This window comes from Balaenoptera musculus, chromosome X (genome assembly GCF_009873245.2).
Source record: "Balaenoptera musculus isolate JJ_BM4_2016_0621 chromosome X, mBalMus1.pri.v3, whole genome shotgun sequence".
In the NCBI taxonomy this organism is placed as follows: domain Eukaryota; kingdom Metazoa; phylum Chordata; class Mammalia; order Artiodactyla; family Balaenopteridae; genus Balaenoptera; species Balaenoptera musculus.
In genome coordinates, this window is record NC_045806.1 from 90698696 (window position 1) to 90723089 (window position 24394).

General features: G+C 42.7%; 1 protein-coding gene across 1 annotated transcript; it reads left to right on the forward strand.

Annotated features, from left to right (window-relative positions):
• The first annotated feature begins 3111 nt into the window (after nt 1-3111).
• On the forward strand, nt 3112-23845 carry PRPS1 (phosphoribosyl pyrophosphate synthetase 1). The gene is made up of 7 exons (XM_036840450.1): nt 3112-3382; nt 14026-14209; nt 15368-15466; nt 16608-16732; nt 19422-19595; nt 21708-21867; nt 22830-23845. The coding sequence occupies exons 1-7, from the start codon at nt 3261-3263 to the stop codon at nt 22920-22922; spliced, it is 957 nt and encodes a 318-aa protein (XP_036696345.1). The 5' UTR covers nt 3112-3260; the 3' UTR covers nt 22923-23845.
• The last annotated feature ends 549 nt before the right edge of the window (nt 23846-24394 follow it).

Genomic DNA, 24394 nt, shown 5'->3' on the forward strand with positions numbered 1-24394 from the left:
ATCATTGCCTGTTGTCAAAAAAAATTAATCGATCTAAGAAAGAAATGGAAAATTTTATTCAAGCCAACCTGAGGATTATAATGTGGGAGACAATATTTCAGAAAGCTGTGAGGACTGTTCGGCCCGTTAAATGTCAAAGCACAGTTATATATAAGTTTTTGAGACATAGGGTTATACATCAAATCATATATTGACAGTTTACATAATCCTGATCTGCACATACAAAGTGAGTAGTGGGTCATGATGACCCCTTACAAGATTGAGAAGGAAGGTTATTTCCTAGGGAGGTCTGGTTAGTGCAGATACACAATACACACTAAAGGGGAGGGAGGAGGCCCAAACGGGCAGAGAAACATTTTGTCTTCCCACAATATATGAATTTTATTTCATCACTGTCAAAACCCTGCCCATCCTTCAAGGCCTAGCTCATGTGCTTCCACTGCCAGAAGTACCTCCAGGATGTCTGGACAGGATGTCCAATACTGCCAGGATGTCCCAGGCAGAGGTGATATTTTTTACTGCTGAGTCTGCATATGACTTTGTTTGGGTCGGATGTCTAGTTGTACCTCCAAAATCCCTTTCTCCTCTGCATCCTGAGTACAGGCCCACCTAACAAGACATTTCTTAGTCTTTCCTGCAGGTAGGTGTGACTTGCAACTAAGCTCTTGCCACGTGACTAAGCTCATTCCAAAGGGATGTGACGGAAAATGAAATGAGCAAATTCCACGTGACTTGTTTAAAAAGAAATCCCTTGCCTCTTCTCTTTCCTCCTTCCCATGGGCTGGAACATGAATGTGCTCATGACCTAGCATGGAGCAGAATTGTCCCATTGGCCTGGGAGCATGTTATGCAAGAGAGAAATAATCTGTGTTATTTGAGCCACTGTGTGTTAGGGTCTGTGTTACAGCAGCTTACCCTTTACCCAAACACAGGGTTCTCTATGGTAGTGTACTAAATTGTGCCATGTCTTATAAATATTTGTATAAATGTCTCATCTCTACTAGGAAGCCATCTCCTAATTGGTCTCTCTGCCTCTCATCTTGCTGCTTACGCTCTATTCCTTTTAAGAGAGCAGTCAGATCATGTCATTCTTTGGTAAATACCCTTACTCAGTAATAGCAAAAATCCTTAAAATGACCTACAAGGTCCTACGTGGTTGGCACCTTCCCACCAATTGCTCTCAGTTCACTGATCTTATTTTTTCTTACTGGTGTGCTCTACCCCTTCGGCCCCAACACTCACTCTGCACCAGACACATCAACCTCCTTACTATTCCTCAAACAAGTTAGATGCACTCCTGTCCTAGGGTTTTTGCTGTGCCCTCCGCTTGTCCCAGATATCAACATGGCTCATTCCTTTAACTCCTTGAGGTCTTTGCTCAAATGTCACCTTCCCAGATAGGCCTTCTCTGACTACCCTACTTAAAATTAGACGACTCCTCCCCTCCACCACCATCATGGCGCATTTTCCTACTTCCTTGCTTGATTTTTCTCCACATCACTTATCACCACTTGATATATTATACAATTTCTTCATTTACATGTTTATGGTTTGAGAATATAAACTCTATGAGAGCAGGGGTTTCTGATTGTTTACTGCTGTAGTCTCAGTGACCAGAACATGGCCCGGTGCATTAGAAGTATTCAATAAATATTTCAATAAATATTGAAAGAACAAATTCCTTGGAGGCAAATACTTTATAGTCCCCTCAGTGCCTAGTGTACTGCCTTGTATGCAATGAAGCACTCAGTAAATATTTGATGAATGAAATGTGATGGAAGACTACTAATATTCTGCCTTGCAGTCTACTTCCTTCTTCAAGTATTCCTATACACCTGGGCCTATGTTACATTTCTGAAGTCGTAAAATTATGACAAAAGGTCAGAAGGAGAGGTCCTCTGCGGACACTGCTGAAAATAGCAGGAAGGGAAAGCTAGGATGCTGCTTTAAATATTTTCTGCCTTTGCCACTTGGACAAATTCCTTCCCAACTCTGGTCTCAGTTTCAACCATATGTAAAATGAAGCCAGTAGACTAGATGATTTTTGAAGTCCCTTTTATTTTTACAGCTTGTAGTTATGAGCATTATGGCACTCAGAACTAAAATTGTATGATTCTAAAATTGTATGATTTTTCTCTTACTTCTAACCCATGGTTGGAATATGCTTAATGAAAATGTGGTGAGAATAAAGGCCCTCTTTGGTCCAATTAGCAGTTATCATCATAAAAATAATAATATAGTGGTGTAAAAGAACACATTAGCAACACGCAGAATATGATGCTGAGGATAACATGAGGCAGACAGGACCCCAAACCAGGTTTTCTGATTCCTCCGGGGTTCTTTATCTGAAGCCCCATAAGTATTCTAAATTTTCTCTCCTTTCCAAGGGTCAGATAAATCAGACCTTTATTGCCCAGATATTGTGGAAAATCCATACTTCATCACTTGTTTGAACATACTTGGTCCCAGAGCTGAAAACAAAATGAGACTTCTCTTGCAGTGTCCCTGGATGACTCAGGTAGCCTGCCCTCAGTCACTTTCCCCTTGGGACTTGTCTGCCAGGCAAAGGCGACACTGAAATTGCTTGTTTGCCCTTTGGATGAGCCTGTGCTATGGGCGTCTGTCTGTGATGCAAACGTGCTTTAATTCAGCCCCATCCTTACAAAAAGATAACAATCATGTTCAGAAACATGGAAACTCAATCACGTTCAGAAATCTCCCCTTCATTCAGACGAACTGTGGCTGCCATCCTGATAAACAGATATTTTTAAAAGAAACTGTAAACCAGAGCCAGGCTTGCTTTCAGGTGCTGAAGAAAAAAAAAAAAAAAAAAGCGTGACTTGCGGGAAAGATCTGGCCCTACGCGTCACCAGCATCCCTCCACCCCCAGCCAAGCGCGGGTATCTCAGCGTTTTTTAGTCAGCCCTCTCAGACTGCCTCGCTACAGGGGGCGGGGCGATTCCTTAGCCTCGCCCCCTTCAGGGCCTCCAGTCAATCCCTGAGACAGCCGGGGGTAGGCGGAACTACAACAAGCACCCGCCCCTCGCCGGCGCTCAGCTAATCGGAAAGGGCGGGGTGTAAATTTCCCCGCTGACTCCGCCTACCCGCGCTGGGCAATTTAGAGCCGCGCGCCGGCGGGAATGTAAGATGGCGGAGTAGCAATGCGAAGTGCTTAGTACTGAGTCTCTGGGCCGACTCGGTTCGGGTCTCGGCAGCAGCAGCGATCACTAAGCAAAGAGTGCCTAGGGTAGTTGGCCAAGATGCCGAATATCAAAATCTTCAGCGGCAGCTCCCACCAGGACCTATCCCAGAAGATTGCCGACCGCCTGGGCCTGGAGCTGGGCAAGGTGGTGACTAAGAAATTCAGCAATCAGGAGACCTGGTGAGGATGAAGTTGGGACCCCGATTGGCCTCACCTGCCGGGGCGGCCAGGCGACACTTGGGCAGCAGAGGGTAGGGGAATGGGGCCACCGCGTGAGTTCCGAAGGGCCGGCTTTGGGGGCATAAGGGGCAGCTCTGTGGCAAGCGTGCCCCACGGGCTGTTTCCGTTATCTTACCTCTCGCGGGAGGGTCACGTTCATTCTCACCGTGCGGTTGGGTGGAGTCAAGATGGAGCAGGAGGCGAAGCTACTGGGTTTGAAGACAAGGGCTGGAGGACCCAACGCGGGGATGGTGGCTGCCTAGAGCGGCTAGAGGGAAAAGACGCCTAGGCTCGGCAGTGGGGACACGTGGCTTTGTCGCTTCGCTTTTGAGCCATCCAGACCAGATTGGGTTCTCTTCAGCTCTTAGACCAGCTTGCCTGGGAGATCCTACTGCGTACTGAGCCCTCGTAGTGCTTCTCCTAGAGTCTAAGAAGTAGCTTTTCAATTCGAAACGGTGTCGGTCGGATTTCCTGTTGAGGGAATTTGACGTTATGTACTGAGGGCGCCAAAATTAATACTGAGGACTTCCCTTCGATTGGCAAGCGTTGGCTTTTCACATCTTTAGACTAGGAGCCATACTTAAGTTAAATCTAGTCGCTCGGATAAAATGATGCATTAACTTCATCCTGATTGCCAGCATCTCAGTTTGAGCCATCCAGAAAATCTTAGGGAACCTTAATTCTGGAATCCTTGACCTTCCCAAGTGTAGCTACTGGTACAGACAATACAAAAGCATATTTTTCAATACCAAAGTCTATCCTGAACTTTCCCACTTCTAACGTTGTGTGGGGGATTTAGGAGACAGTTTTATCCCTGAATTTTAAGATAATCGAGAAAAGGTCATGGAGTGGAAGGCCGGGAATGCATAGAGCATTGCAATGAATTGTTTTCATTGCTTTGCTAATTAAATTTGCACCTTCCCCCCACTTCCACCGTGCTCCTGCACCTTGGGGCCATCTTAGAGATAGCTTGGTCACCTGATCCTTTCAATACCCCTTCCACCTAAACATAGCATCTTCTGGTTCTGTTAGGTGTTTTTTTGTGTTTCGTTGGTACCCTGTTGATCAAATCAGAGCAGTGCCCACAGTCTTACAGTCAGTCCTCTAAGGGGAAGTTTACACCAAACCTAATGAATCAGTTAAATTAGTGAAGATTGCTTTGAACCTTTTTTTCCTAAATGCTTTTGTTCCCTTTTTTCTTTCTTTAAACTGTTTACCAAAGTGTAACTCCCCCTATCCTTTGTAGACCCTGCTGATAAAAGCATTCATCTGTAGTGGACAGCTTCCTTCTGGATGCTTGATCATTGTACCATTGGTTGTGATGCAAATGATAGTGCAAACACTGATGCCATCTGTAACCAGGCAGTACCTTAGTGGAAAGGCTAGCCGAGCTGCTGTCTTTAGCTTTAACCACAGCATTATGACTCATGAGCTGTAATAAAACAAAACAGGACCAGACTTTGCAAGTGGCACTATAGCTAGGGGGCAAGAATGATTTTCATTTAGAGGTTTTTTTGGTTCCCCTTAGAGAACTGTGACTATTAAGTCCTTTTCCTGTGCTTCATGAAAAAATACAAAGACTTTTTTTTCTTTGTGGACCCTCTGCCTAGTGCAACACATCAGGACCTGAGGCTATATTGGGAGTGGGGAGGGGGAGAACAGTTTAGTGTTCTACTGATTGATTTATCTGAATTTAGCAGGAGTCCCAATCTACTTCCCTGAGATAAAAGGCTGAATTCATTTTTAAACAACTGGACAGTAACATGCTTGGAAACATTGGATAAGCTTAAGCCCAATGTGGAAAATTGCTGACTGGTTAGGTTGCCTTGTTTCTGGCTTAATCATTAGCTTTTTGGTTCCTTAGATGTTCTGAAATCTTCATTGAACATAATCGAATATGTTGCTTAGGGAGCTTCCCCTCACCTCCCTCCCCCAACCTTTGGCTTTTCTGCACTGCATAAGTGGTAACTGCTGCCCTGTGTGACTCTTGGGATCTAAAGGTCATGGACAGGGCAGCTCAGTGGGTGCTTTGGGTCATCAGATGGGGAACTGCAGAGCCCATCCTCAAATGAGACTGTTTTGCAGCAATTTGGCAGGATCTCAGGGGTTGATGCTCTCTTGAGTAGCTTTCTTCTGAAGTCAGGATCATCCTTTGCTGTCCAGTTTTTTGGTTTTTGTTTTTATATATAGATATAGATTTAATTAATTAATTTATGTATTTATTGGCTGCGTTGGGTCTTCCTTTGCTGTGTGCAGGCTTTCTCTAGTTGCCGCCAGCGGGGGCTACTCTTCGTTGCGGTGCGAGGGCTTCTCATTGCGGTGGCTTCTCTTGTTGCAGAGCACAGGGTCTAGGCGCGCAGGCTTCAGTAGTTGTGGCTCGCGGGCTCTAGAGCACAGGCTCAGTAGTAGTAGTTGTGGCGCACGGGCTCAGTTGCTCTGAGGCATGTGGGATCTTCCTGGACCAGGGCTTGGACCAGGGCTCGGACCAGGGCTCGAACCCGTGTCCCCTGCATTGGCAGGCAGATTCTTTTTTTTTTTTTTATAAGTACTTTTAAAAAAATTTTTATTTATTTATTTATTTATGGCTGTGTTGGGTCTTCGTTTCTGTGCGAGGGCTTCCTCTAGTTGTGGCAAGCGGGGGCCACTCTTCATCGCGGTGCGCGGGCCTCTCATTATCGCGGCCTCTCTTGTTGCGGAGCACAGGCTCCAGACGCGCAGGCTCAGTAATTGTGGCTCACGGGCCTAGTTGCTCCGCGGCATGTGGGATCTTCCCAGACCAGGGCTCGAACCCGTGTCCCCTGCATTGGCAGGCAGATTCTCAACCACTGCACCACCAGGGAAGCCCGGCAGGCAGATTCGTAACCACTGCACCACCAGGGAAGCCCCTGCTGTCCTGTTTTTGAGGAAACATACATACATATATGTGGATGTATGACACACACAAATAGCTATGAGAGGTTAAAGGCTCAGGCTCTGGAATCAGAGAAGCTGGGTTTGAATCCTAAGCCTTTCTTTGCCTCAGTAATCTCATCTCTAAAGTAGTATCTACCCAGAGTCTATTGTGACAATTAAATGAGATAGGAGTAAAGTTCTTAGAAAATTGTCTAACAAATTCACAGTGTTGGTAAGGGGTGGTGATGGTATTGCAGAAAATGTGGAAAATATAGAAGAGGACAGAGGGGAGAAAAGACATCCCAAATAATTCCACCACCCAAGATAAACTTAACATTTTGATTTATGAACTTCCAGATGTTTGTTTATGTACTTTTTCAAAAAAGTAAGATAGGTTGTTTATAGCTTTCTTCACTCAGCAATATATTTTGAGTAGCTTCTCCTCTTAATATTTAGTCTACATGGTTTTAAATAGCTGTATAGTCTTGTCATGGTTTTACTATAATTTTAGATAACCAAGTCTCTATTAGATATTTAAAAGTTTTGATCTGATTCTTTTATATGAAAACTCTTGAATGTAAATCTTTTGACTGTTTCTGATTATTTCCTTAGGTTAAATATCTAGAAGGGGAATTACTAGGTTAAAGGGTATATACCACTTCTCAGGCTTTTTTTTTTTTTTTTTAAATTTTTGGCTGAGTTGGGTCTTCCTTGCTGCGTGCGGGCTTTCTCTAGTTGCGGTGAGCGGGGGCTACTCGTTGCAGTGCACAGGCTTCTCATTGCGGTGGCTTCTCTTGTTGCGGAGCACGTGCTCTAGGCGTGCGGGCTTCAGTAGTTGTGGCACGTGGGCTCAGTAGTTGTGGCTCACGGGCTCTAGAGCGCAGGCTCGGTGTTGTGGTGCACGGGCTTAGTTGCTCTGCGGCATGTGGGATCTTCCTGGACCAGGGCTCGAACCCGTGTCCCCTGCATTGGCAGGCGGATTCTTAACCCCTGTGCCACCAGGGAAGTCCCTCTCAGGCTTTTTAATACTTATTGCCAAATTTGCTTTCAAGAAAAGTTGAACGAGTTCTGCTATCAGCAATGATGATATTAATAATAATTAATAAATAGTGAATGCTTAAAATGTGCTAGTTCCTATGCTGTGCACTTTATACACATCTAATATTTAATCCCCTCAACACTGCTCTGAGGGGTTACTCTTACTATCCCCATTTTATGGATGAAGGAACTAAGATTCAGAGGTTAAGTAACTTGCCCAACTCTGAGTATTTTCTTTAAATTTTTTGCTGTTACAGTATTCATCTGGCTTTTGAAACTTCTGAATGTACTAATTTTTTTTTTATTGAGGTATAGTTGATGTACAATATTATATAAGTTTCATGTGTACAACAAAGTGGTTCACAATTTTTAAAGGTTATATTTCATTTATAGTTATTATAAAATATTGGCTATATTCCCTGTGTTGTACAATATATCCTTATAATTTATTTATTTTATACATGGTAGTTTGTACCTCTTAAATCCCCTACCCTTATCTTCCCCTTCCCCCTTCCCTCTCCCCACTGGTAACCTCTGGTTTTTTCTCTATATCTGTGAGTCTGTTTCTTTCTTGTTATATGTACTAAATTTGTGGACTCAGTTCTCTTCAATATTGTTAAATAACTTTGGTTTATTTGGTTACTCTGGATAGGCTGAGAGGGGGATGACTTTAACCTTGGTTGCCTAGGATTTTCCTAAGAACTATAACCTTTGTTAGTTAATCCCATGTATTTTGCACGTGCCAACATCCATCTAAATTCTTGAGATTTTCTTAAGAATACCACCAATCAAAAGGCACTTTTAGATTCAGTTTATTTCCTTTTTATGTTTAACACTTTGTGCTTGTCAGATGCAATTATGTCTGATGCTAAAGGAAAGGGTAAAGGAGAAGCCAGTTTTTCTCACTGGATGGACATAGCCAGTCATCTGGCCTCCCCAGAACAGCTGGGAGAATCATTGGCCCAAAGCCATTTGGAGGACATAGCATTAGCTAGAGGGAAAGAACAAGGATTGTTACCCTTTCAATTGCTAAACCAGGTCTTTCCACCTGGTAGATGATTTTTTTTAATATATATATATATTTATTTATTTATGTATTTATGGCTGTGTTGGGTCTTCGTTGCTGCGTGCCGGCTGGCGCTACTCTTCGTTGCGGTGGTAGATGATATTAAGAGCAAACAGGTTTCAGGCACACCATCAATTCTTCTACCATCCATCACTGCCTAACTTATCATCTCTTAGAGGAAACCATAAGAATAATATTAAGGTTTTTTTTGGATTCACTGAACTGTTTATTGACCGAGCTGTATAATCTAAGTGTACTTCATGGGCTTTTTTAAAGACTTTATGCAAGTCTGTACGTCGTAGTACTAACTGGAGGGAAAGATTGGTCTTGATTAGTGAGATTAGAATTATGTACAGTACAACAAGGCAGTGTCCTAGTTTATGTGTACCACTTTATTTTTAATATAGTTAAATAACTTTTTTAAGTTATTAGATGCATGTCTGGTCATAACATCCTTCTGTGCTTGAGGGTATGTGCTAGTCCTAAGTGTGGCTTTGGGAAACGGCTGCACTTTTGGTTGCTTATTAGGTGATATAATACAAAAATGGTACTGGTGATTGTTAGGTGGTGAGCTGGTGACTTTTTTTAAGAATTACTTTTCAAACCTTATGTGATGTTAGAATATACTTTTTAAAAAAATCACTTCTACTAAAGTTATGTATTTAGCAAATGCTCTCTGATGTTTAAGTTGGCAGTGAAAATTTAATTTTGTAATTATTACCTTACCTGCTTTCAAGAAAGGATTTAAAGTGTTTCATGATAGTCACAGGTACAAAAAGTTTAAGTAGATACATCAGAAGCCTGTTAGAACAAAGGACTATAGTAATTGTGCCAAGAATTTGGCATAAAGTGATTACTGAAGTTGATTTAGTGTTACTTTAACTGTATCCCTTGGCTTCCCGGCAGCCAAAGGGATAAAGGCATATGCAATGGATTATGTAGTTTTCATTTTCATAAAACTCTTTAGATACTTCCAGGCACAAAATTCTACGAATTTTATGGGTGGGATCCTTAAATAATGATGCCGAGTAACATAATGAACAATGTAAGCAATTTTGTGAATATTTTTTATATTGACTTTGGTAGTTGAGGCATTTGTAAAAAGAGATAAGCCACCATGGTCTTAAATATGTTGTTTTCTGGTCTTACTTGATAATAAGACAGCTTTAGAGTAGATAATTAGCCCATCCCTTATACTGTCTTGGATCAATTATCAAACTGCTCTTCCCTGGCTCCTAATCAAACAGTCTGACTGGTGAGTGAATGTCTGGAGCACAGATGATATTCTGTGTTCTTGACTAGAACAAGAGCCATAGGTTTCCCACACCAGGTGTAGAGGACACGATTGGCTTTTTATTGGCAATCAATGTGCCTGACTTTCGTTCTCCCCCAGAGAAGTGGAGAGCTTGGTCGAGGAGGTGAGGTGGCAGGGGGGGCAGAGCGTGAAAAATAAAATAAAATAAAATAAAATAAAATTTTCTTGAAAAATAAAATAAAATTTCTTCAGTTTTGAAGTTGCTGGATATTTGAAGTACTCAGTCAGGGCCCTAGAGTTGTGCGCCATAAAACACAGAAGGGGGCTTCCCTGGTGGCGCAGCGGTTGAGAATCCGCCTGCCTATGTAGGGGACACGGGTTCGAGCCCTGGTCCGGGAAGATCCCACATGGCGCGGAGCAACTAGGCCCGTGTGCCACAACTACTGAGCCTGCGCTCTGGAACCCGCGAGCCACAACTACTGAGCCCACGTGCCACAACTACTAAAGCCTGTGCTCCTAGAGCCTGTGCTCCGCAACAAGAGAAGCCACCGCAATGAGAGACCTGAGCACCGCAATGAAGTGTAGCTTCCGCTCACTGCGACTAAAAAGAAAGCTCGTGCGCAGCAATGAAGGCTCAACACAGCCAAAAATAAATAAATACAATAAATAAATTGATAAAAAACAAAAACAAAAAACACAGAAGAGACTCGGCCTGGAACCTCTCAAAGGGCAGGCAGCGTTAGTAAAGGAGATCTGGAAGTCCCTTGAAACTCCTGCAGCCTCTTGTTCGGGCCCACCACAGTGAGGAACTTGCAGAGCAGGCTCACCTCCACAAGGTGTTATTTAGTCCTGTCCATTTGAGTGGTTTTTAAAAAAATTTAACATGTAATCAATATAAAAAAATCGATATCTTTTTTATTTTATTTATACCAGCTTCACGGTAAGGTGTGGTATTTCACACTTACTGCGCATCTCAGTTCACCCCCTCAGTCACACTAGCCGCATTTCAAGTGCTCAACAACCACTTGAGGCCAGTGACTCCCTTATTGGACAGTGACGCTCTAGGGCCTACACTTTGGATAGCATGCAAGTTGCTCTTCCAGGAAGCCCTCCCTGGCCCTCTTGTGCCTGTCCATTTGAATTTAAAACAATGTCTCCAGAAAGCAATTTTGGCATTAGCATAGTTGACATTGCTGACAGATTCACTTGTTTCCTAAGGCTGATCTTGGTGATTAATAGATGTCTGTTCAGCTGTGTCTTGGGGTCCACAAAATTGCTGTTCGGTTCATCATGTTGCTCAGCATCACTATTTCAGGATCCTGCCGTAAAATTCTTTGTAGCCATTGCATCCTGGTGGACCCATCAAGTTGTACTTCCACCCAAAATTAAATATCTGTCAGCTGGGTATCTGTAAAAGGGTATGAGCAGATCTGTCAAAACCTTTTGAAGAAACACGTTGGACCCACTTACCTGTAGTGTGAGGTGAGTTACTTTGTGAGGGACGATAAACCTCAGTCTTCTAAATTTTCACAATAGCAGGCCTGCAGAAGGTTCATAAGTGAGCAGAAGCAAGAGGCAGCCTAATCCTGAGTGGTATTCATTCATTCATTCTTCCTGTTATAGAACATTTCAAACATATACAGAAGTAGAGAGAATAGTAAGTATTTCCCTGCCATGCACCCATCACCCAGTTCAGCAGTTATCAATTCACGGCTAATCTTGTTTCATTTATTATTCCCCCTCCCCCCGCCCCCCCCCCCGCAATTGGATTATTTTGAAGCAAACCTTGGTATTATATCATATCACCCATATACATTTCATTAACCACAATACCATTTTCTTGCCTGAAACAAATTAACAGTAATCTCTTAATATCAAATAATTAGCCAGTATTCACATTTGTCTCATAAATGTGGGGTTTTTAAACAATTTGCTTGAATTGGTATGCAAATAAGGTCCATACAGTGCAATTGGTTGATTTTTTTTAATGTATTTATTTATTTATTTGGCTGCATTGGGTCTTTGTTGCTGCACGCGGGCTTTCTCTAGTTGCGGTGAGCGGGGGCTACTCGTTGCGGGCTTCTCATTGCAGTGAGTGGGGGCTACTCGTTGCGGGCTTCTCATTGCGGTGGCTTCTCTTGTTGCGGAGCACGGGCTCTAGGCGCGCAGGCTTCAGTAGTTGTGGCACGTGGGCTCAGTAGTTGTGGCTTGCAGGCTCTAGAGCGCAGGCTCAGTAGTTGTGGTGCACGGGCTTAGTTGCTCTGCAGCATGTGGGATCTTCCTGGACCAGGGCTCGAACCCGTGTCCCCTGCATTGGCAGGCGGATTCTTAACCACTGCGCCACCAGGGAAGTCCCTCTCAGAATTTATTTATTTATTTATTTATTTGGCTGCATTGGGCCTTAGTTGCAGCATGTGGGATCTTCATTGCAGCATGCGAGATCTTTCGTTGCAGTGCATGGGCTCTTCATTGTGGCACATGGGCTTCTCTCTAGTTGTGGTGCATGGGCTTCAGAGTGCAAGGGCTCAGTAGTTGTGGTATGCACAGGCTCTCTAGTTGTGGCACGCAGGCTCTAGAGTGCACGGGCTTAGTTGCCCCACAGCATGTGGGATCTTAGTTCCCTGACCAGGGATCGAACCCGCTTCCCCTGTGTTGGAAGGCATATTCTTAACCACTGGACCACGAGGGGAGGCCCCAAGAGCTAGCTTTTTGTTTCAGTGGTTTTTCTCTATTGTTTTACTGTCTTTAACTTCATTGGTTTTTGCTCTTATGTTTATATTTTCTTCTGCTTACTTTGGGTTTATTTTGCCCATTTTTTAAAAAAATTTATTTATTTATTAAACTAATTAATTAATTTATTTAATTTTGTCTGTGTTGGGTCTTCATTTCTGTGCGAGGGCTTTCTCTAGTCGTGGCGAGTGGGGGGTCACTCTTCACTGCGGTGCGCAGGCCCCTCAGTATCGCGGCCTCTCTTGTTGCGGAGCACAGGCTCCAGACGCGCAGGCTCAGTAATTGTGGCTCACGGGCCCAGTTGCTCTGCGGCATGTGGGATCTTCCCAGACCAGGGCTCGAACCCGTGTCCCCTGCATTGGCAGGCAGATTCTCAACCACTGCGCCACCAGGGAAGCCCGCCCATTTTTCAGTGCCTGAAGGTTTACCTCCAAACATCCCGAACAAATGTGTTTTCCTCTTTGTTCTGGCTACCAGGAATCTCAACTTCCCTGTTCTAATTGGTTTCTGGTTTGATTTTTTCCATTTGCTTTTATTTTTCTTGCTTTACAATATAAGCTAACCCCATTTTTTAAAAAGTAGGATCCTGGGATTGGAGACTCGGTGCTTTCACTGCCGAGGGCATGGGTTCAATCCCTAGTCGGGGAACTAAGTAACAATTGTTACTTGGATTGGAAAGGAATAAATTTTAAATAATAATTAGCTCTTATATCAGCTTCTGGCAATGGAATTACTTCCTGTTGAAGAAGTTTTTCTCTTCATCAGTACAGGTTATCAACTGTTCTGGTCTACTTGCCTACACACGCTACACACGCATGCATGCCTGTACACCCACACACACCCCCCACCTCACCTAGAGGATTAATTGGGGAAATGGTGTTGCTTTGAGGTGTCACTGAGGTTATTATTTTTTAATAAGTTATTCTTGGTAAGGATCCAAGTATGAATATTAAAACTTTCATTTTATGGTAAAATATAGCCTTACTCCATAGTTAGAGTAACTTCCTGTGGAATTTTTTAAAATAAGAATTACTAATTGGACCAGAGTACAGTTAGCATAGAATGAAGGCAGGGACGACATCTGTTCTCCATCATGTCCCTGGCACCAAGCAAAGTGATTGGCGATGAACATTTAATATTTGTTCAGTGAACTGCCAAAGTGGTAGATGTAGTACTATCTTCTGTAGAAGGCATCATTATAGAATGGTAGTGATTCATTCCTTGTATGAGTTTTCTACTTCTTTTGTTATATATGGATTGTGACAGTCATAGATGCTATATCAGATTTGCATTCAATATATGAAATGAGATACAGCCTGCCTACTGAAATTATAGTCCAGTTACTTCTAAGTGCCTTAGCCAATCTTTTTCATGTCATGTCACCTATAAAAGCAGGTAATATCTGTATAGTACACTGGAGTAAACTGAGGCAGTAAACTGTTTCTGTTAGAGGGACTCCTCTGGGGAATCCCCTGAAGTCTGAGGGGATCAAGTCCACATGCAGCTGTAACCCATTCATAGCATACTAGTGGGGAAGCTGTGTTTTTTAGACCTTACTGTCTGTAGATATACAGTATAGTGCTTTAAAATCTATTGTTTTTGTTGTCCTTCCTTTTCCTGTAGTGTGGAAATTGGCGAAAGTGTGCGTGGAGAGGATGTCTACATTGTTCAGAGTGGCTGCGGTGAAATCAACGACAATCTAATGGAACTTTTGATCATGATTAATGCCTGCAAGATTGCTTCAGCCAGTCGGGTTACTGCAGTCATCCCATGCTTCCCTTATGCCCGGCAGGATAAGAAGGATAAGGTAGGAGCGGAATCTCTGTTTTTTTCTTTAATTCTTTTTTTAAAATCAGGGGAAGCAGGAGCACTTGCCCAAAGTCAAAAAACTTCCTTAATTATCAAATGTATATTTAGAGGATATTATTTTTTTTATCTTAGGCATTACCTGATCTTCAAAACAATTGGCGTGATTGGTTTGTATAAAGCAACACATTTGCAGTCTGTCTGTTTTATTCCAGTCATATGTATGTGACTCTTGGCTAACTCACTGCTATTTTTTCATTGTATCAGCAAGACTAAGCACCAGCTCCCATGGAGTAGAATATTTTTTTAAACTATGGTAGCTCCTCTGGGACCCTCTTGGTTCTAGTTGTGACCTCTTCATATAACTTGAAGTCAGTTACATGAATACTTGGTCTCATTACACATGCACGCACACACACACACACACACACACACACACACACACACACACATCTCACCTTATTTGGAGTATTAGAGGATAAAGCATATATGTAAAACTTTGCAGGTCTGTTGTAATTGATGCCCAAATTTTACATACAATGCCTGGGAGAAGGCCAGATATTTTTATTTCAGCAAAATACAGTGCTCCTACAGAGTAGAGTAAAGGACATGGGCCTTGCTATTTTATGGTGCAGCCAGGTGTGTTTACCTGTTATTAAAGGGGGTTGAGGTTACTGGAACGTTGGCCTCCGGATGAGTAAGGGAATGGTGTAATTTATAAAATAAAACTATAATTTCCATCCTGTGATGTGTCTTTAAATGTTGACACGTTAGATGTTACACAGGTTTGAGTATGTATGTGTTAAAAGAGATTTTAATAAAATTCTTTCAAAAAAGATTTGTAAAGTCTGCCTAATTTAAATAATGGAGCGTTGGAAACACTTGAATAGGCAGAAAATATGTACATGAAGAAAAAGAAAGGTAGGGAAGGTATTTTCTTTTCTGAAATATGTATCTTGATTTGGAAAAATGATAATCCACTTCATATTTGTGCCAGATTGTGATCTACTCAAAGTCAGTGGCTATGTCACTTTTTATGAATTTCCTGGTAGCACAGTACCTTAAACACATTAGGTGCACAGTAAATCAGTGCTTCTTGAGCAAATGAATTGTTTCTCAAATTGGCTTTTTTTTTTTTCCTTTCCTCCCCTCCATTTAGAGCCGGGCTCCAATCTCAGCCAAGCTTGTCGCAAATATGCTCTCTGTAGCAGGCGCGGATCATATTATCACCATGGACCTGCATGCTTCTCAAATTCAGGTATCAGTGGAAGCTGAGTATTAGCTTAGGGATTATTAGGGATTAGAAAGGGGGTAGGAGAGGACTGAATGCTGAAAACCGTAGGGAAGCAAAAACTGCCCAAGTACAGCGCAAATAAACTAGACATTGATGACATTTTCAACATCCTCCCCTTAAGCATAGATCATGATCTTAGTCACGTGGGGTGGTTGCACAGGGAGGCCGTCTGGGATTCTGGGAAGCATGTAGGCTTTGGCATCAGACTTAGTTTGAATACTGGCTCTGACAGTTTGAATACTGGCTCTGACACTAACTAGCTTTGTAACCTTGGGCAGGTTATTTAACTTCTCTGAACACACACTGCTTTGTTATTGTGAGTATCAAATAAGATATTAAATTCATAGTATAACGCCTGGCTCATGAAAGATACAAAATAAATGGGAGCTGGTATTGTCATCATTAAACTTAGAGCCATAGATATTGGAACCTACTTTCTATCCTAAACAGAGTTAGGGGAGCAGAATACCACCTTATAGTTTATACTTTTTAAAGAGACTTTGAAATCATTATCATTGGAGGCTTCTGGGAATTCAGTGAGATATAGGACAGGTGATTATACCCATTTCATAGAAGAGGAACAGATTAGTTGTGAAATACAACTAATCTGTAGCAACTAGTGTTAGAAAACAGATCTCCTGACTTCTAGTTACTGTGACCATTTATTGTAAATGGCTTCCATTAAGTTTATATACCATAGCATCTCTAACTGGTTTACCAGTTAGTTTTTGCTCCTTAACAAACCAGCCCAACATTTAGTGGCGTAAGGTAGTAAGCATTTATTGCCTCGTGGGTCTGCACGTTGGCCGGGTAGTTCTGGTCTTGGCTGGACTTGGCCGTTTTTCCCAAGAGCTCGCTCATGTGCCTGTGGTCAGTTGTGGTGTAGCCGAGGCCTGGCTTTGCCCGTCGTGGCTGGGCTCTCTTGCACAGCCCAGATTCGAGGAGGCTGCTTTTACAGTCTGCCATGCCGGGCATGCCTTCTGATCAGTTTGAATGTTGCAGTAAAGTATTCTGTGGGCAAGTTACTATTCTCTTTGTGTTCGTTATTTGTAAATGGAAGAGAAGGGAAACAAGCAAAACTGACTCAGCTTCTTTCTTTCTATAGGGCTTTTTTGATATCCCAGTGGACAATTTGTATGCAGAGCCAGCTGTCCTCAAGTGGATAAGGGAGAACATCTCGGAATGGAGGAACTGCACGATTGTCTCACCCGATGCTGGAGGAGCTAAGAGGTATGGTTGAAAGTCATGTTATTCCCAACGTACTGGGGAAAAGCTTTCAGACAGTTGTGTCAGAAAACGATGTTTCTCTACTGAAGTGAGTTTTTCTCTTCTTGAAGTATAGTTGATTTACTATGTTGTGTTAGCATCAGGGGTACAGCAAAGTGATCTGAAAAAGACTATATATATATATATACACATACGTATATGTATATACATATATATATATATATATATAGTCTTTTTCAGATTCTTTTCCATTATAGGTTATTACAAGATATTGAGAAGTGACAGTTTTTAAGTACTTGGATGTGCCGGTAGCTAGGACATGGGCTGGATATGGTTTTACTCACTCCTCTTCTACTGGCCTGAGTCACTACCTGAAAGACAGCAGAGGTGCACGAAATAGTCTGGCATCGTGGACTTGACCATAACCCAACAGTGACTCAGCGCTGCAGGGCTAGCAACAGCGCTGTGACCCATCAGGAGGGGGAGGAATTTGGTTTTCTAATGAATGGCACCTGCTATCGAAGCCCATGATAATAGTGAACAAGTAAGCTTTTACATACCTCCAAACGGTTGGTTAAACCGTTTTGATCCTTTAGATTAAAATATTAATCAGGAAGGAAAAGAAAGTGTGGTGATTTTATTTAAGCCAAGCTCTGAACATTCTAAACAAACTGATTGCCAGGGATTGCCAGTTGCAGGGCTTCAGCTCACGTGGTGCAGACTAAGAGCTTTTCATTTCTTTAGCAGCTCACTCGTTAGTGATGCATTCAAAAGCGTGACACATGTTCTTCTTGTTGTGGAAATAGAATGAAGAGCTACAAAACACAGATGATTAGGAAACGCGAATTCAGATCTTTGCAAAAGCCATTCAAATCTTCAATGACTGTTTCTCAACAACCTCTTTATTTCAGGAACTTCAACAGAACTGATAAGCTGAGAGCTTGAGTTCTGTTCTCCAGCCAGATGTATGGCTTTGTGAGTCCCTTGTCGCTAGTTACCATCTGTAATACTAGAGATGGAACCTAAAACACATCCCCCTCACGGTGCTTGTCATACTTGTGAAAATCATCTTCCACAGAGACTTAGAAAACAGTCACATTTGAAATAAGTAATCAAGCACGATTTTCTTTCCAAAGTTGGGTACAGAAAAACTGCCTTCAGTAGATGGTTTATTGCTAAATGATTTTGTTTGTTTATAATTTTCTTTTTGTGATGAAATATTTTCAAAGTGAATGGCTATCACGTCTGTCTTGGCAGGGCTTTTGGACTAGGTAAAGATTCCTGTGTGATTGTGACTTGTACGTAGTTCTCCCGTCAAGGATATAGGGAATGACTTTTTTGAGCCCTTTACACTTTGTCAGTCACTGAGTTTGTTGGCCATTGAGTGTGGACGGTTTGGGATGCTTGAACTAAGTGGTCATGCACTTGCCTTGGCTAAGTAATCATTCCAAGCAGATTGATAACTTTTTTTTTTTTTGGCTGCACCGTGCGGCATGTGGGATCCTAGTTCCCCGACCAGGGATCGAACCTGTGCTCCCCACTTTGGGAGCACAGAGTCTTAACTACTGGACCACCAGGGAAGTCCCAGATTGGTAACTCATGTTGTTATGTGCCCACGCAGTAGGAAAGGAGAGCACAGGGTATGGGTTGTTTAGATCAGGTGTAAATGTTGCCTAGGTTGTGGTCCAAATCTTGTTTGTCCTTTATTATATGGTCACAGGTTCTCCCTTATTCAGCACAAACTCGAGATATGTGACCATAGCCACAAGGGAAATAGGACATAATGCTCTGGTTGGATCAGTATTACATTAAAAAACAAAACGCAAAGCACAGGCCTCTTCACGCATAAGAAGGATGGCATGGTGGAGCATGGCCATACGTGTCACTGGGGCACCACAGTCATATACACTGAATGGATTGCTGTTTGAGTGATTACATGGTACTTTGTCGCCAGAAAGATTTGTTTTCTATCCCACCTTCTAGTCTGGTTTGTATTGCCTTGTAATTTTAAAAAAAGGAATTCTGTTTTGATTTGGAGGTGCTTTGAGCTGTACAGCAAGATGCCTGGTTTGCCCAGTTAATTGGTAAAACTTTTTTTCTAGCAGTCCTTAAAGGAATTCCCAAGCTTGGTGTCCAGGTACAGTTGACATTGACAGTTGGCGGATCACTGAGGGGAGTGTGATGAGGGTGTGGGCATTGGAACGGGCTGGGTACTGCTCCTCTCCCACCAAGTTCAGGTTCACTTCTCACCACATCCGCATGCCAAATTGGGGTGATCTACACTCCCAGCATTAGTTAACCAAGTCATCTCTCTCTCCCCTTTCGCTGCCAGTCTAGTAAACGAACATGCGCTAGCATTCATTATACCGCCTCCTGGGACTGGTGAGGGTGTCTGTCTTCCCCTACGGTAACCCAGAATGAATTGTAATCTAAGTTTGACTAATACATTCATAAACTGCTCTCAGGATATGGAGGCATTAGTCTATGAAACCCAGTTTGTGATGCCAATCAATTCCGGTAGCTTTCTTCCAACCCTGGGAACTGTTGGGTTTCAAGGAGTATTCTCCCCCAGAAAACAAGCCCATCCTTTAGTTCCTTTCTTTGTCCTAAGACACACAGACACACAGACACACACACACACACACACACAGGCACACACACACGTTTTAACTGTGAATACCCTGTGTTGCAGAGTGACCTCCATCGCAGACCGGTTGAATGTGGACTTTGCCTTGATTCACAAAGAACGGAAGAAAGCTAATGAAGTGGACCGCATGGTGCTAGTGGGAGATGTGAAGGACCGGGTGGCCATCCTCGTGGATGACATGGCTGACACCTGTGGTACAATCTGCCACGCAGCTGACAAGTGAGTGCCTAGTGGTGGGGCTGGGGGTTAGAAGTAAAAAGCTAACTGCTCTCTGAATGCCCTAAGCCTGCTGATTCTCTTTGGAACTGAATTGAGGAGATGGTAACTAGCTTTCTTTTGTCACCCTAGGCTAAAATTGCAATGCATGTAAATTGATAAGTATTATTTTTTTCTCTAGATTTTCTTAGTTTTATTTTTCTTTGTTATTGTGCTAAACTTTATGTAACATGAAATTTGCTGTTTTAACCATTTTTAAGTGTGCAATTCAGTGGCATTAGTTGCATTCACAATGTTGTGCAACTATCACCACTATATTTCCAAAATTATCTCATCACTCTAAGTACTCTACTTTTGATAGTTTTTTAAAAAAGATTTATTTATTATTTATTTTTTAATTTTATTTATTTTTGGCTGCGTCGGGTCTTAGTTGCGGCACACGAGATCTTCGTTGAGGCACACGGGATCTTTTGTTGTAGCGCACGGGCTCTTCATTGTGGTGCATGGGCTTCTCTCTAGTTGTGGCATGCGGGTTTTCTCTTCTCTAGTTGTGGCGTCTGGGGTCCAGAGCACGTGGGCTCTGTAGTTTGTGGCATGCGGGCTCTAGTTGAGGCGCGCGAGCTCAGTAGTTGTGGCACACGGGCTTAGTTGCCCTGTGGCATGTGGGATCTTAGTTCCCTGACCAGGGATTGAACCCATGTCCCCTGCATTGTAAGGGGGATTCTTTACCACTGGACCACCAGGGATGTCCCTTGATAGTTTTTTAAAACAAGTTAAGGTAAGAACTCCATATGCCTGAGGAGACAGAAATAGATTCTCATATTTATATTTTACCTAAGGTAGAATCCCTGGCCTTACCTTTTGACTGTTCATTTTCGCTGCTACTACCTTCATTCGTATTCCTTCTCATCATTTGCGTGCACTGTTCTGAATTGCCTTCCCTCTGTTCTCTGCTGACAGTCACCAGTCTCTTACCTCCCCAGTCCATCTTTCACATTGCCACCCTACTCACTTATCTTCCTAAAACTAAGACTAGATTCCCCTCATGCCTCCTTTAAAACCTTAAGTGGCTCCCCACTGCTTATAATCCAAGCCGGTATGGACAGCATTGTTTTTCATAATTTGTTCTTTAAATCTCCAGGTATCCGTACCTTGCATAGTGCCTAGCATATATATATAATAGATGCTTAAAAAAAAGACTTGTGTGCTCTCCTGGTTTGGATCCTGGAGTATACATTTATAAAACTCCTTTTATCATATTAGTAAGTTAACGCTAATTGCTCTTAACAGATCAACTCCCTGAACACGGTAAAGTTTCTTTCTTGTTCATGGCATGCTCCAACGCAAGTATTCCCCTTTCAGTCTTGGGGCACTGCATCTTTAACATTTCCATTTTGGCCAGCCAGAAAGGGAAAGGAACATGGAGGATCATCCATGGGAGATTTTACAAGCCTCTGTCCACATTTAGATAGCCAGAATTAAGTCACATGGCCACACCTAACTATGCAAGGGAGGCTAGGAAATGTCCAGCTGTGTGCTAGGAAGAAGAGACAGATTTTGTTGAGCATAGCAGTCTGTGCCACAGACCTTCTACACTAATCCAAACCTGTTCAGATAAGTTCTTTGTCTGTTTCTCTCTCCTTGCTATCGACTGAATTGTATCACCCTAAAATTCAGCCCTAACCCCCAGTGTGATGGTGTTTGGAGATGGGACCTTTGGGAGGTTATTAGGTTTAGGTGAGGTCATGAGGGTGGGGACCTCATGATGATATTGGTGCCCTTATGAGAAGAGACACCAGGGAGCTCCCTCCCAACCCCACCCCCCATTCCCCCTCTTGGTCTATGCACACAAAGAGATCATGGAAGCATATAGCGAGATGGTGGCCACCAACAAACCAAGAGAAGAGGTCTCAGAATGAAACCTACCTTGCTGACACCTTGATCTTAGACTTCCCAACCTCCAGAAACAAGTGAGAAATAAAATTCTGTTTAAGCCATCCAGTCTGTGGTATTTTGTTATGGCAGCCCAGGTTGACTAAGACATTCTTCTTCCCTAACTCGGATTTTATAGTGACAAGTAAGATTACTCCTAATCAACTCTGCTTTTTCCTCTAGACTTCTCTCAGCTGGAGCCACCAGGGTTTATGCTATCCTGACTCATGGAATCTTTTCTGGCCCAGCCATTTCTCGCATTAATAATGCATGCTTTGAAGCAGTAGTTGTCACCAATACCATACCTCAGGAGGATAAGATGAAGCATTGCTCCAAAATACAGGTGAGGCTGAGATTCTTGCAAAACAAGACTCCACTGAGTATTTAGGAGGTGGTTACATGTGTTGAATTAGGTGTCTGGGTGGGTTCTAAAGATTTCCTCCTTTGCTCTCAAGGCTTAGTCATCAGGATCTGTGACCCAAAAGGAAAAAGATCACGTGTCTAAAAATTCAAACAGCTAGACCTGGAATCTCTGGAGGATGGAGCCCAGGATTCTACATTTTAACAGGCTCTCCCAGTGATTGTGATACACACTCAAGTTTCCAGGTCCATGCTTTACAGTTTGTGTGTATCACTCTTAACTATTGGCCCCTGCAAACATAATGTGAAACCTTTAAACTGATGGTATGCTCCTTAGAACTTCAGTGTTTCTCACAGTGTGCTCTGGAAACCACCTAAGTTAATCACCTAGGGTTCTCGTTAAAATGCAGATTCCTTTGCTCTATCCAGGGCCTACAAAACCAGAGGTCATGGGACCGGGACTTTAATTTCCCCAGGTAACTGTCAGACAATAAAGTTTGAGTGCTATTGCACTAAAAGAACAAGGCCTTGCTTAATTAAAAATATGTACAGTAATCCATTCGCTTTCCATTAGAAATATGGAAATATAATCCACTAGAAATATGTGGAATTGGAGGGTTGATGTCATTCTTAAGGATTTCTTTTTCAGCTTAAATATTCTTTTTTCATTCCTAAGAATTTTTAAATGCCAACTTACCACCATCTTGGTGAGTCTGAGTCAGAGTTTTTCCTCCATAAGCATTTTGACTCTTTCCCAAGTGGTTGGTTATATTTAAAATGTGGGTATGAAGAGCAGCTGGCTGTGGGCTCCCTTGGGGAAACAGCACAGTGCAGCAGTCTTAAGAGGAAGGACCCTCTTCGGGCTGCTCATCAGTGTCTGCAAACTGGCCAGTCAGTCATCTCTGTCTGTATGATACTAACCTGATGCTTGCCTTGCCCTCCTAGGTGATCGACATCTCCATGATCCTTGCAGAAGCCATCAGGAGAACTCACAATGGGGAATCTGTCTCCTACCTGTTCAGCCATGTCCCTTTATAATAGAATAAGTTCCGAGGCTTTTAAAAAATAAAGTGAGTCCCGCCCCTTATTTTCCTTTGGTATTTGATGAAAAATCCAGCAGAAACCCAGCTTGTTACAGTGTAGCTTTCTACATCCCACATCAGGTATAAGAGTGTTTCTCCTACATTAGAGAAAGATTGAGGTTAACTGCTGGGATTTCCTACCTGTATTGTCTCGTCCTGGCTTCTTTGATCTTGTGAGCCTTGCAGCTTTAACTACAGCTCAGCTGCTACAAGATGTCAGACTTTGGAAAAAGTTGTGTAAGGGTGTCTGAATGTGTTTGGGGAAGCTCAGACTACTTTGCATGTGAATGCTTCAGCGCCCCCCCCAACCCCCGAACTTGTGACAAGTTCTCTAAAGTCTGTATTAAATTCCAGCATGAGCCTGGGGCAGCCCGAACCCAGCTCTGGTTGCTGAGCCCCTCTAAGGCTGGAGCAGCTCTAGGGCAGGAGCCTGAGGGGAGGCAACCCACCATGCAACAAATGCTTCTTGGGAGGAAAAAGCCTGATCCATCACCCTTTGCTTGGATTCTGTCACTTGGATTCTCCTTTGTCCCTGTTCCTTTCCATTTGGCCTGACCTTCTTTTCCTGGCCAAATATCAACTTGGTCCCAAGTGATCATTGTGCCATAGTCTTCTGGAAAGCAAACTCGCTTCCTACTATATAATCTATAACAATTTACATGAGATTATTTCGCTGTAGCTTAATCTTCCTTAGCCCACTACCACTGCGGTAGTAGGTTTTAGGTGGTGTTGTAGTGCCTTTTGATTAATTTAACTGTTTAACTGTCATCTTTCTTCCTTGGATCTATTTGACCTCTCAGATGACCTGAGATTTCTGTTAAAAAGATTGATGTCACTGTCTCTTGTAGAAGAAACTAATAAAGTTTCTGTTTGATTGTGGGTCTGTATCTGTACTGGTCTCTCTGCCAAAGCTTTGGTTTAGGTGTCTTGGCTGCCCAATGATAGCTCTTACTTCTTTGTTTCCGAGCTATTAACTGCATTGAGTAGACACGGCAGCGGTTTTATTCAACTGTAAGACCTTAAGCTGTCTGGGGTTAACTCAGAAGTAGATGTAGTGTAATTCTGTGCATTATACCTGAATTACAGGCTGTATAATGCCTGTTGGATCTCCGGTTCTTATTCCTGGTGATAGGAATTAGGTATCTTCTCAGAGGAAGAGAGTAGTTTCTACACTTTATTCATTTTGAGCCAATTTTGCCAAATGTGATAAGACTTCCTTCCATCAGTAGTTGACACACATTTAGCATTTAATTTCAGCCCTTCTAATTATAACACATTCCAAAATGTTAAGTGAGTTTCTTTCTGCATCGTCAAATAAGGACACTGACTTTTTGGGATGCTAAATGCTTCTGGAGCTTTGTGAAGAGTGCTCCCTTGTCTTTGAAGCCTGGTTCTGCTTTTGTTTTTGCTTTATGTTGAATATTGGGA